General features: G+C 39.3%; 1 protein-coding gene across 1 annotated transcript in view; it reads left to right on the forward strand.

The window, feature by feature from the left end:
* Nucleotides 1-519: 519 nt before the first annotated feature.
* The window catches only part of LOC308399047 (uncharacterized protein), a 42,415-nt gene continuing 28,717 nt past the window's right edge, over nt 520-14,217 (forward strand). Inside the window, exons 1-2 of the mRNA XM_080885990.1 lie at nt 520-1,322; nt 9,107-9,253. Of these exons, the coding sequence (XP_080742116.1) occupies nt 674-1,322; nt 9,107-9,253 (796 nt within the window). The 5' untranslated portion in view covers nt 520-673. The remainder of the gene's footprint in view (nt 1,323-9,106; nt 9,254-14,217) is intronic.

The raw sequence follows: 14,217 nt of genomic DNA on the forward strand, positions 1-14,217 counted from the left end.
GGATGGCAAGTTTTTTTTTTTTTATTACTGATTCTTTTTGTTTTTGTTTTTCAGCAGAAACAAGGTCCACTGTTTAAAACACCCTCATACCTGAGGTTTAGCGGTAGTGTTCAAATGATCAGGTCAGCCACAGACATTAAGCATGCAAACATACGTCTTATTTGAACCTATTTGTAAGTTTTGCTTTGGGACTGTCCCCAAATATTATGCAAGAGAAAACTGTTGGATTTTATGGTTTTGGTCCATAATGCTGTAGGATCTCTACCTTTAAAAATATAACTTTGTTGCGATTTGGAGCAATGAAAGTTGGCATATGATTTAAATTTAATCTTAAAAATCTAAGGGCTGCATTTCAGTACTCAAAAAGTTGTTGAGCTTTAGAAATATTTGGCTCCTCATAGTTAAAATCTACACCTTTCCTTGTTTCATAAACACAAAATGCCATAGATCGTACGTAAAATACAACACATGCTGCTAAGGCACAGATACTTAAGCCCCGCCTCTATTTTTTCCCCTCGCTACCTGTCAGTCGAGCCTGAGTCCCGCCTCCTCGCTGCCTGGCTGTCAATTCAAGTTCGGCCCCGCCCCTTCATCGCCTGTCTGAACGTCGCGGAAAAAAAGCAGCATCGGCTGCCGTTGGGGGAAGAGAGTAAATAGAGAGAGAAGCCTCAAGATGGCTGACTCGCAGGGCAGTATTCACCTCTCTGGAGCTGCCTCCCTTGCTACTACTCCTACTGTAGCCTCCGTTCAAAGCGCGCTCGGCAAGCCGACCGAGGCGAAAGGAACCCTTGGTAACGACTCCCAGTCTTCCCGTGATTTCAACCAGCCGCCGCCGCCCAAGAAGGTCCGAGTCGAAGAGAGGAGCGTTAAACCCAAGAAACTCAACAGGGACGGAGGAGTGGGAGGCAACGGTAGCGGTAAAGAGAAACTCCAGCAGCACACGAAGCTGCAGAGTTATGGCAGCAGCTCGGGCTTGTGGAGCTGTAGTCCGGTTAAGACGGCCACCAGCAGCAGCAACAACAACCGGTCTCCGGTGGGTGCTACTGGTGGGTCCCAGACACCGATAACCCATCACAAAGTCTTTAAACAGAGCGATTTCTTCCTCCATAAGGCACCTTCTTCCTCCAAATCCAAGAAACTAAGTAAGGATAAACAGCGAGAGAAAGAGAGGGGAAAAGGGAAAGGAGGCGGAGAGGAGAAAAAGAAACATAAACTGTTGTTGACCTCCGGATCTGGGACTACTGTTAATAACGACGTCGGTAAATTTAATAACATTTCTACGGCGAAGAAAGAAAATGGAGATGTCACGTTGCCACCAAAAGGTAAGCCATTATGTTTTCATCTATTTTGTGAGTTAGTTAGTTAGTGGCATTAATAAACTTTGTGTTTATTATAAGCAGGCTAGAGTTCTGCCCTTTTATAGTGACTTGGCTAGCCGCTCGGGATACGAACATGTGCCCCGGAGTGTACAGTTTCTCTGCTTTCTCATCTGCCTGTAAACGGTCCCGTTTTTCGGAATGGCTGCTGTTGAAAAGGGCGCCCCTTAACGTCGTGCAAGATGCCCGAAAAAAATCCTCGAGCGTTGCATTAATTGATATTTGGTCGCTCGGGAACGTGTTCGCGTCGAGTTTGGAGCGTGTGAAAGCGCAGCAGTTTTAATCGATGGAGTCTCTGCGGAGTATGGCTGCCAGCTTTCCGTCGCTTGTTCACCCGCTTGTGAACCCTCGAGCTCTACTGGAGCCGCGTTCCAGAGCAGTATAGTCGCGCGACCTGGCCGTTATCGCAACCAGCCGCGCTCGTCCTGCGGTAATTTTTTTTTAAACATATTAACGTCGCATTGACTAAACATATCCACCCTTGTTTGTCTACGTTAACCACTGACCCAGTACAGTTAAAAGATAAACAAATTAATAAATAACGGCATCTTAAAAACGTTTATAAAAACGAGCTGTCATTTGTCACACCAGTGTTATAGTTGAGACTCGTTAATCAATGACATCCCTGCGCGTGCAAGTATTTATTTTCCTTGGGAACTGTGTATGTCCTGGCGTTACATGTGTGCTGTCATAACAATATAAAAACCGCCCGCCATTATAGGGTAAGTGTTGTTTTGGTAGAGCACCACGCCCCCCTCTGTAACCCCAGGCTGTAAGGGGAAACAGACACAGAGCTCCGTGGCTTGTTGATACTGCATCATCTACAGTTGTACATGCAGAAATTCAACCTTCACACCCCCAAAGCATTCATTTCTACACAGACATCTTTATTGCTACAATGTTGTAATTACACTTGGACTTTAATGAGAATATTTTGTTTTGAGCGTGGCCACTGCACTTGTTAAATGCCATTTAGATGGTTGGGTGGGAGAGGGAGATAAATAGTCTTATTTTCTCGATTGCGTCCTTTAATATGGTGCATGGTGTTGTGAAAGTATTTTCCCCTTTCCTGATTTCTCATTTCTTTTTTGCACATTTGTTTCGGTTCATCACACACATTTGCTATTACACAAAGTTAACCTGAGTAAATACAAAAACAGATTTTTAAATGATGGTTTAATGTATTAAAGGAGAATAGCTTTCTAAATCTACCCGGCCCCGTGTGAAAAAGTAACTGCCTCTCCTTGTTAAATCATAATTAAAAGCAGGCTCGATCACTTCCAGAGCTTTGAAAACAAGAAATCACTTAAATGATGGTGATGGTCTGGAGCTGCTTTGTTGCTTCAGGACCTGGGTGACATCCCATAATTGATCGGTGATAAGCTCATTCAGTTGTAAAGAAAATCAGTTTAAGAATCTTTGGAATGACCTTAAACAGGTCGTTCATGGTAGAAATAAAAAAAACAAAAACAAAACAAAAAACCCCTCCATTGTGGCTGAATTAAAAAAAGAAAAATTCTGCAAAGAGTGAGCCAAAATTTCCCCACAGCGATGTAAAACACTCATTGCTGGTTATTGTAAATACTTGATCGCAGTTCTTGCTGCGGCAGGTGACATAACCCGTTATTAAGTTCACAAGGCATTATTTTCTTCCACAGGTAGGTTTGGAGAGTTGTTAGCTTTTTGGGCATTTTTTTGTGTTTGATTGTTTCTTTTTAATTTATTTTTTTATTGTTGTTGGTTTCCTCTAATCAGTGAAATTATTATAAAACTTAATTTTGTATTTTCTCAGGTTATCATTGTCTAACATTTAAAATTTGTTTAATAATCTCAAACATAAGTTTGACAAATATGCAAAAAACACCAAGAAGTCAGTAAGGATGGAAATACTTATTATCAGCGTCCTTTTGTCACACCAAAGCATCATGCCAAAACCCATGCATATGCACATTTGTGCTTGCCAATGTGTGGACATGTATTCACTTGTTAAATGTTTAGACACTAGAAAGGGTGGGCACATGTGATTGCATGATGTCACCCTTTTCCAGTTGGGTAGTTTAAGAGATCATGACATACTCTGAACAGTCACCGCAAACAATTAGGGTACCAGAAGGAAACGTGTTGTTGGCCTGTAGCCCTAAACACTTTGAGACACGCAGTCTTGTAAACAGGCTGCGCTGAGTGCAACTTTAATATGTTCATGTAAATATGTGGCTGGTGGCAGCGTTTTATTTAAAACACATAGATGTGGCTTTAACGATTACCCACAAAACATCACATGATTTGCTTTGCAGATAATGTGTCATTTTCACCCCAAACTCTGTAATGAATATTTTCCATTAGGCAGTTATAACACTTAAAGTCACTTAGTGCAGCTTATGATTTTCATTTCTGGACCTGACTGGCTAAATATAGATGCAGCCTTTAGTAGTGATAACTAAAACCGCTCCTGCAACAGTTTCACTGAGGTGCTCTTCAGTAAAGCACTGAACCTCTAATTGCTTTAGTGAGTTGCTCAATGGCCAGCAGTAGGAGACTGTAATTATATTAAGTCGAAGATGAGGAAGTGTGTGAATGTGAATGTGGAGCTCAAAATGTACATTAATTCTAAACAAAATGAGAAAATTGACAAGATTGCTGTTCTGCGGAAGGACATGTATTTGAGGCAAATTTATGCTCTGACCTTCCTGCAAGGAAAGAATCTTTCCTACAGGGATCCAAAGAGTATCACATCATCATGGTAATATTATTAGTGGCAAAAGCAAGTGCCAGGGAGCTGTGACTGCCAGTTACATTTGATGCTGAAATAGGATACATGAGTCAGACAAAGTGCAGTGAGCAGTAGACCAAGAAAAGGGAATTTTTAAGCTGTAGGTATAATTGGGAAGTTGAGCTAGTTGCAAATCAAGTTTGACCTTGTGTAAAGTATTTATGCAGCCTTCTGAGCTGTTGTTATATTTACACACAGTTTGATATTGCAAATGCAGTTTGTCGAATACATTTAGCCATAATCAGAGGTTCTCAGACCAAGTTCCAGTGAAAGCATTCCAGTATACAAAGAAAATGTTGCACAAAAATGACGTCAATACCAATTTTTATTTTTAAAAACCTCCAAACAGCAGACGTAGCTCTCCTCTTCAGATGTGCTTCCAGTCTCCTCTCTTCATTCTCAGTCTCTCTGCTCAGTTCCAAGACCTACTATAGAGGGTTACTTTCATTAATTGTTGTGTCACATAATTAATACCACAAGCAACGAGGATAAGAAGTTGAAAGGCTTCATCTTTCCAGCACTTTATGCCAGGAGGTATTTGCAGCCAAACAAACTGTACATTAAGAAGCCTTTGAGAAGCTATAGTAGGTATATTAGCTGGTACTTGTATGTTATTTAATCATCGAGTACATTGCCCGCCACTAACTGAATTGAAATTCTTGTTCTGCACTGCTATATCACAGGATGACATGAACTGTTGATAAATGAAGTTTACTGTAGTGCTGCACAAAATGTTACCACCGGCCATGATTTGTCAGCGAGCCTCTCTCAAGTAGCAGTAGCTGATGTTTTACCTTGGTTTTATTGGGCTTATAACCAGACAGGCTTTGCTTGCTGCTTATCTCAGATCATGTAGTTGCTGTTTACTCGTTTTTTGTTTTTTGTTTTTTTTTTACCAGCTAGAGTCTCCAAACTTGCCTTTGTTAATACTAACCATTGTTAACGGAAAAAGCAAAAGTGCTGTTCTCTTTCTATTGATTGAATAATTGAAGCTTCATTTAGTGGGAGCTTTAGACCATCAATGCTTACAGTCAACAAATTTGAGAGCAGATTCTGTAGATATTAATTCGTCATTACCTTTTGCAATTTTATAGTGATATTAAAAGCATAATTCCGGTCTGTTTCCATTTTTAATATGCAGAAGCAAGAATAAAGTGTAGCTGTTTGTGCAAAAGCCTAATATTATGCCCATTCAGACACTTGTGCTGCATAATGCAGAGATTAAAATTCATGTAACCAGTTCTGTTTTTGGCAAGTGTTAGGTTGTTTTGTGTTGTAGCTTTGACTTCTCTGCATTTCTATCTACTGTTAAAAGCCCATAATTAGTTTATTGTGTGGATGTAAATTTACCATGCTTAAAGAACCACCAAATATGTCTGGAGCTGCACATCTGAATTACACTGAGGAGAAAATGAAGCTTAACTACCATCATCGCCCAATTAAGTTTCTCTTGGCTATTTTTTTTTTTAATTTGTATTTTTTCCTCTGAAAAAAATGGCAAGATCCTTAGCACAGCGTGTGCATTGCCAATACAATGACAAACACTGTATGAGTCCTATTGCTAAATCGTTTTGGTTGGTGAAGCATGGATTTGCCACACCAGCAGGGGTGGACTGACCATCTGGAGTAGCAGGATTTTCCTGAGAGACGAGTGTACCTGCAGCCCTGCAGTGATTTTTTTTCTTTAATGTTTTTTGATCATGCTTAGATTTAACAGCTAGTTTCACACATATCATGTATTTTTTCTATTAAAATCGCCTTCATTTTAACATGTACTGCAACCGTATTTACAGTTGCAGTACATGTATATACTGATGGGAAACTGATAAAATGCTGAGCTCCCTGTTACAGTGTTTTGCATTTTGATTTTTTTTCTCCTTAAAATATGAACACATGCTTGGCCTTGGGCAAGTTTTTTTCTTCTTCCCATTATGCTCAGCATCTCACAGAGAGCATGTTTACTGCTGAAAATGTGAGCTTGCAAGTATCCAGCACATTTTCACATGAAAATTCTGCTCAAACTGTGTTGTTCACAGTGGAGAGCTCAGTGTGTCTAATCTTTGAAGGCCTCAGATTCTTCCAGAAAAAACAAGATTTGCATGGTCTTGTTAATTACCACCCCCATCCCCCCCAACAAAGAAAAAAGCACAATGAACAGATGAAGAAGAAGCCCATCCCTCTAAGTTACCGGCTGGTAGATATGTAGACATTCCAGGCTTTAGATAGTGACACCAATGGTAGCGTATCCTTGGGCAATGGCCACTCGTTGCCTAGGTAAGCCTCTAATGTATTTACTACCATGTCATATGTCAATCAGCAGTATCCTGCAGTCTCACTGGTAGTTTCTGTTGAGAAAAGTTTTATATCTAGAATGATCTTCTTTTTTTCTTTTTCTTTTTTCCCCTCCCATATGTTGTTGAAGTCATTGACTTCTTGGGGTTGCCAGGTTGCTGCCGATAGTTTCTTGTGTGGACGCAGCCTCACTGTTACACTGATATCCAATCCCAGAATCACCAGTTAACCTAACAAGCATGTCTTTGGACTCTGAAAGGAAGCTGGGGTATCCTTAGGGAGCCCACACAGGCACAGGGAGACGAGCCGACAAATGAGCAAAAAACATGCATGCGTGGAAAGTCTGCAGCTGGGTGGAACCTTCTTGCTGTGAAGTGACATTACTTACCACTGGACCACTGTGACACCTTTCCCAAGTAAATAGAACCTCAAATGAAACTTTGGCCTGTATTCGAAAATGATTTTGCCACAAGAGAAACCTTGGCTAGAGGATAAGCCTGGTATCATAATGGCAGTATAAAGCAGACCTTTAACATAATAAGCCACCTATCACTAATGGTGATATGATTGTTTAAAATTTACCCAAAATGCACTTTTTATCATGTGAATTAGCAGCTAGCGGGTAAATATGGGCATTAAGCTGGTGCACTTTTGATGTTGAAACTATAAATTATGCTTTGTTATTGCTACTTAATTTTTAATGGCAGACAATTGGAGGGATCTGGGGTTCCCTTTGAAATGTAACAACTTTAAAATGTCAGAATGCACATTTTTTATATTTTCTGATAATTTTTATTTTGGCGTAATTTTTCTTGATAAGAAGAAATGAGATATAGATGAGTGGTTGCGTCGTTGAAGTTTACTAACTGCCGGCCTCTGGCTCTCTGTCTTTCAAAGTTTTATCTCTCCTGTGATCATCCAAACCGTGAAAACTACCTGCTGTGTTTCCCTTCCTAACTGGCTGCTGCTAGAAAATCAGAAAACGGAATGAAGAGGGGGAAGAAAACATGCTTCAGTCACATGGATACCGTTCATTTCAAATTCATTCAGATCTCTAGTTTTGTGCTGTTTTGCCCTGGAAATATGAACTTAGCTTTAGAACTTGTGACCATCGAAGCCTTGACATCTTTTCTCGGATCGTGTCATCAGTTAAAACCCTGGTTTCACCCTGTTATTTTCTTTATTTCACGGGAAAGCCCCTTCTCTCGAGGTGAGAGAAATCAACATGCTTCACTGTATATTTTCAGTTCACATCAGCCACCTGGACTAATTTACTGCCATTTCCTCTAAAGTTAAGGCTTATGAATGTTACTGCTCTGGCATGGCCTTACATGTTTTTATAAATCTGGCAACAGATCTGAGTGAGCGCTCCTTTGTAGGCTGTTTCCTGTGGAGCTAAATTGTCGTTTTGAGACGTGCTGTTTTTTTCCACTAGGCAGCTTACACTGTCTAGTAATTTAGCAGCATTTCTTTTGCATAGGGAACGTTGACATCCTTGGCATTCCACTATTCACCACAAGCTATGAGGAGCACGATCACCTGCGTCTTAAGTAGTAAAAGCAAAACAGTCTGCTGAAGTGTATTTAAGTACTATGATGGAAAAATGTATCAATGTACATCTAATTCTCCTAATGCTCCTATAAGCCTTTTTACTTTGAAAGCTTTTTTTCTCCTTTTATCCCACAAACAGGGAGTGCAACCACACTGTGTTCACTTTCCCACTCCCTACATCCACAGAAGAGTGAACAGTCTGAAAACACGGCTTCCTTTCAAAGATGGATCCGACTGAGTTCAAAGGGGGGAAAAAAGTTCTCTGGGAAGGAAAAGAAGGAATGGACAAAATAACACTATGGAAAACACAAAGGATTTTTTTTCATGAGGAAATTAAAAAATATAAAGCAAATCAAGGAATACAAAAATGTATAAAACGAGGGTTATTTGAAGATGGGTAAGGGTTTTTAGCTCAGCTGGAGGGGAGACGTGCAGATTTAAAGAATAAATGTCTGTTTGCCGGGGTGCCTCACACTTAAACACACCTTTCCGAAAGCTTTCCAACAATCCAGCTGAAAAGGTGTGTGCATGTGATACTGACATTTTAAAACTGATGCTCTCATCCGCAGCGATTTGCACTGAGCGTTGCATTAGAGCGCACTCCAATTCCTCAATGTGCTACACTTGCTCAACACTTGGATGGAGACGTGCAGGAAAAGAAAATAAGCTGAAAAGCAAAGAGAGGATTTTAGGACTTTTAAAATTAAATGGGAACATATTAATGATAGTAGAGGGTTACGTTTTTTGGGGATGAGGTGTGTCTTGATGAAACTGTGCTGTTTTGAGTGAAGTTGCAGAGCGGCTGCTGCATTCTCAAAGGGAAGGTCATTGCAGGGCTTAGATAAAAGTATGGGTTTGGCGATGGGATGATTTTTTTTTTCCTTTCGCAGTAGGGAAAAAACATTTGTAGAGGAAAGATCAACAAAATTAAAAGTCAAGAGTGATAGCAGAGGTGAAGGGCTTGGCAAGAGAACAGGTGAGCTGTTAGAGAAGCAAATCGGAGCGAGCAAAGTGCACTCAAACATCTGTGTACATGCTTGCGTGGGGGTACATCTGAGATCTTATGCTAATGTGCTTTCACCATCGAGACATGAAACGTTGCTCACTGCTTCCACAGATCACTCCACCAAGGACAAGGAGAGGGAGCGAGAGGAGAGGGAGAAGAAGAAGGTCAAAGAGCGAGAGAAAGAAAAGGAGAAGAAGAAGCACAAAGTGATGAATGAGATCAAGAGGGAGAATGGAGAAGTCAAGCAGCCGATTAAAGGTTGGTGGAAACTTGCACACATGCATACTAAGTGACTTTTATAGAGATGAATTAAATGATTCTTTCTATTATTAGAGAAAGTTGCACATTAAAATGGATCAGCGTTTAATTTGCTGCTGCTGGCAGAAAATATAACTACTAAAATAAAAGTAAACTACAACTACAAACGTAAGTGTGTTGTGTGCAATAAATGAAACAAAAACCATGCAAATAAAACACATCACACATGTTGCAGTAGCATAGCATTGAGTCATAAATACTGTTTTTTTCCATATACAAATGGAGCTCAGATCTGCTGCTAAGGTAACCAAACATGACCCACTTCCACAGTGCGCTGTACAGTAAATCATCATTATGTTTCCAATGTACAAGCTGCATACACAACTGCTCAGCATCCCAGTGGGTGTTAGGGTAAAAACAGAAAAAGAATTCTACCAGTGTGCTAGAAAAGGTCCAGTTTAGCACTTTAGCTGTCATGGCTGAACTCTTCAAGTGTGACCAGAGTTACAACCTTTTATTTTCACTGAGAACTTGATCCCTGGTGTTAGGTTGACCTTTGCACTTTGCTGCTCCTCACATGTAGAGTTGGTGCCTATGGTTTATTTAGCCCTTATGGTTTATTGAATTAAGGCAGCAGTGGTTGTAATAGGAGAAGCTGAGAGTCTTCACAGTCTGTCATCCCCTCCTGTTCCCATTTCTTGCTCCCTTTGTCTCTGCTAGTTCGTCGTCTTTTATAATCTTTGTAGCTTTATTGGTGTTTATTTCTGCCTGCTCTTGTTCTCAGGTTGGTTTAAATAAGTATTTCTGATGGGATTCTTTAATGTTTGACCATTAGAGTACATGTTTTACAGTAGCTCTGTTTATGTGCAGTCTTATTTTTGTGTTTTTAAAAGTCCAAACAGAATAAAAATGCTCCAAATATTGTTCCATATAAAGGTCCTGACTGTAATTTCAGTTTGAAAATCCTCTTTTTTTTAATGTCATTGATCAGGGCTTTTCCTGGGTTAAATGAGCCTTTGAGGGGAAGGCTGTGTGTAAACACAAGTCCTCATGTAGTTTTGCATACATTTTCCTGTTAACTACCCATTTGATAAACAAAAATGTATATCAAGTTTGATTAAACTTTATTAAATATTGAAAAAAATGTTGGTTCTTTGGTGGAAGGCCAAAATCACTTTGTTGTTGTTTTTTTTAAATATGCAATTACCTGACTGTGTTCATGCTACTTTTAATGCTTTTCCACGTTCCCAAAGCCAGCAGCTTACATGCTGTATTGACCTTATTTTATATTGAATTAAAAAAAAAAAATACAAACACCAAAGAAATAAGAGCAGCACATTAATGGTAGCTTCTGTGTTGAGCAGCAGATGGTCTGAAGATGATCATCTTCAGGGAGATGGTCATAAAGGATTAGATGGTGATCACGAAGGCGAGTGTATGACCTATTCGTTACTATACGCATGTCACACAGTTGTTTGATTAGATGCATCAGCACAGCTAAATACCAGATTATAGTAAATCCCATCTCCTGTAAACATATTTTGATGTGTATATATAGCGCTTTGAGTGTCTAGAAAAGCGCTATATAAATGTAATCTATTATCATTATTATATATAGCCAATATAAATTTCAGTTTGGGATAGGCAGCCAATGAAAAGAAAGATGGCTTAAAGGGGGAAGAAAGGGAGCCAAAATGGTTAGTTTCTGACAGTAGATGAACTGATTGGTCTCACACAGGCCTGGTATAAGATCAAAGCAAAAATTATAAGCAGCTCAAGCAAAACTTGAGTGTGATTGGCCCTCTTCAAAATCCGTTTTCTTGTCCCAGAAATAGAAAACTTAAAGTGGTTGTCTTTTTATATTATAGTTAATTAAAACAATTGACAAAACCCCCAACTCATTTTAATATGATTAATAGTTGCAACCCTAAATATGTTTAGCTTTGTTACTCTCTCATGTAATTGCCTTTCTGTGCTTGTTTCTGTTGTCAGGCATGGTTTTAACTTCCTGTTTATTAGAGTGTGACTGATGGGTGATTATCTAGATCAAACTTTTAAATATTCTTGTCACAGATCTTCTTAGAATGATGAGAAAAATATATTTTTGCCCTTAAACACATTTCTTTTGTTGTTCAGTTTTGTATACGTTAAGATGGCGGTTTTCTTTGAACACTTGTCTGCATCCATTATTGATGCAACCCTGCTGGTGATGAAGTCAGGCTCACCTGTGTGCGTGTGCGTGCACACCTTATCAATGCGGTGCAGCGGCGACTTTCATTGTTAACCTTTTGACAGTAGTGAATTATTTGCAGAGCGCTGTGATCATAATCTCCACCTAACTGTGCGCGAGTAATCTGAGTTCAGCCGTTTATCAACAGGGATGTTTTGCTTTTTAAGATCCACCCCATCCCACTCTTTTTTTTTCTTTTTTTTTTAATAAAGAGTGACACAGGCTCATACGCACAAACCACTTATTGACACGTGTGAATGCCAATTTTACTTCAATTGATTTGATTTGCTGTAGAGCTCTGGGGGAGTTTGTTATGGTATGTCACGACCCCGCTGTGACATTTCAAGGAGTCAGCTGTGCTTTGGGCAGATAGTGTGACCAGTGGCTGCAGATGGAAATTACAGACGGATAAATTGGTGCACTATTTCAATCTTCCCATTTTCTGTCAAAAGGCCACACTTCCTAGTAATGCTGGTTCATTCCCTCATTATGAGGGTAGAGTTAAGAAAAGACTGGACTGAGAGCAAGAGGCATGTGTTAATCCTGCAGCCGTCGTGTGAGAGAGTCCGCTATTTAATCACTTGTTTAAGGGACGCACTGAAACCTGCGATTAGATTTTTGAGGCGGGGCAGGGGGGGCTCTCCCCACCAGAGAGAAGGTTTTCTGTAATAGTGAGTGTGGCATTTAATCAGAGGGTATTACAGTGACAGAGAGACCGGGAGTGAAAGTTAGAAATTTAATCAGTGAGAGAGTGTTAAGTTTACAATTGAAAAGGACGACCAGGAGAGAGAGGGGCAGCCAGTGGAAACGTGTATAGGAAATCAATAAGCAGCAAATGACCATTCTGACAGTAAGTCTGCTTTACTGCCAGTGAGGCTGTTTGATAGTGGGTCTGTGTGTGTGTTTATTTGAGTGGGAATTTATCTGACCATAAACTGATCATGACCATCCAGCCAAATGGTCCAACTATGCATTTGTTTGTGTATAAACAAAAGGGAAGTTGCAGTTTTTGCCCAGGAAAAGTCATCAGCAGAGTGAACATGTATATGCAATATTAAGTTACAATTTTAATTTTTTTAGAGCAGCTGCCAATGGCTGAGCAAGTAGACCTATTATAACGGATAATTAAAACTGGTTGTTAGCAGATCAAATTAAGTCTAATGATTTAGTTCATTGGTTATTTTAGGAAAATGTATTTTACCCTAGATATAATGTGATTTTCTACAGTAATGAATGCAACAAGCCTGACTGATACAAGATTTTTTTTTTATGTTTGGCACGTAATAATAAGCCTGTCACATTTACTTCACAATCACCTGATCATAATAATTTCAGCTGACTAATTGTACCTCTTTAAACACAGCTGGATGAAATGACATCACTATTTTCATGTTGTTTTTCACCAGTTTTGCCCTCTTCTATTAATGGCACTTCAAGGTGATCAAGTTAAACTATTGCGCCGGCTGCACTGCAATAAGCAGCTGTTGAGAATTAACAGCATGGATTTAGCTGTTAAGCCAAAACATCACCAGTGGGAGCATGTTGGTTTTAAGCCAAATAGAAAGAAGGAGCACAATAACTTGTTCTTTGTAAAATTTGCAGAAATAGGCGGCTGACTTGGTAACATAGACTGTTGTGTAGAGTAGATGTTTATGGCATAAATTCACCTGCTTCCAACTTTCTGGGTTGAAGGTCGAACAACACTTGTAGTTTGAAGAACAACTTTATTACTTTACCAATGTGTTTGACCTGTAGCCTTCATCAGGGTACACATAAAATGAACAAAAGACAGTTAGGCCATCAACTGTTTGTACCATCAAGTAAACATTATACAGTTGAAACAGTTTTTTATTGGTTTCTGATAGAAGTGTAGATCCTTGTTCCCCTTTACAGATCACAAATAGAAATGCTGTGAACTGTATTCCTTTAACAAGATATTTGTTGCTCTTCCTGTTAAAAGGGAGTTTTTTCCTTCCCATTATTGCCAAGTGTTTACTCCAATGTGATTGTTGGGCTTTTTTCTTTGGAAAATTTGTAGGCTCTTTCCTTGCTATACAGAGGACCTTGAGGCAACTGTTGTAAAATAAAACAGTATTGAATTGAGTTTTATAATCCAGAGAAGATTTAAAACCAGACAAAACATGTTTTCAAGTGGCAACATGTTGCAGCAACTCCATTTGTCTATTATGATTTTCATTTTTTTAAGGCCTTATTTTATTTATTTATTTATTTAAATCAAGTATATATTATAATTTTTCAGAAAAATAGGTTATATTCATTAATAGACACTTTCAGCGTTGGTACGATAAACAATGAAGCACACTGAATGTGCTTCAAAGCAGGCTATATTCCAGATAAAAGACTGAAAGGTACAAAATCACCACCTAATGACCAATCAGTTGTCTGGAAAATAATAGGCTATTTCCTGGATGATCTCTGGGACCTTTTGACCGTGGACGTTTTTGTGTCTCACTAAAGAGCATTAATATAGTTTTGCTTTTTTCCTTACTATTGGCTGTAAGCAATTTTAAAATGGTTTCATATTACTGTAACCTTGTATACAGTGTTATGACATGATCATAACTGTCACATTCTCCGGCGTATTAAAGATAGACCCAGTGAAACTGGTAAACTTACATAGCTGGCATAGCACTTTAAGTCTTGTTGACTAAAGCTTTTAGAGTGCACACATTCAGACAGAGCTTTGTAGTACTACACTTACTGTACAGTGCTT

The sequence above is a fragment of the Rhamphochromis sp. 'chilingali' genome (assembly GCF_963969265.1).
Source record: "Rhamphochromis sp. 'chilingali' genome assembly, chromosome: 7".
Lineage (NCBI taxonomy): Eukaryota > Metazoa > Chordata > Actinopteri > Cichliformes > Cichlidae > Rhamphochromis > Rhamphochromis sp. 'chilingali'.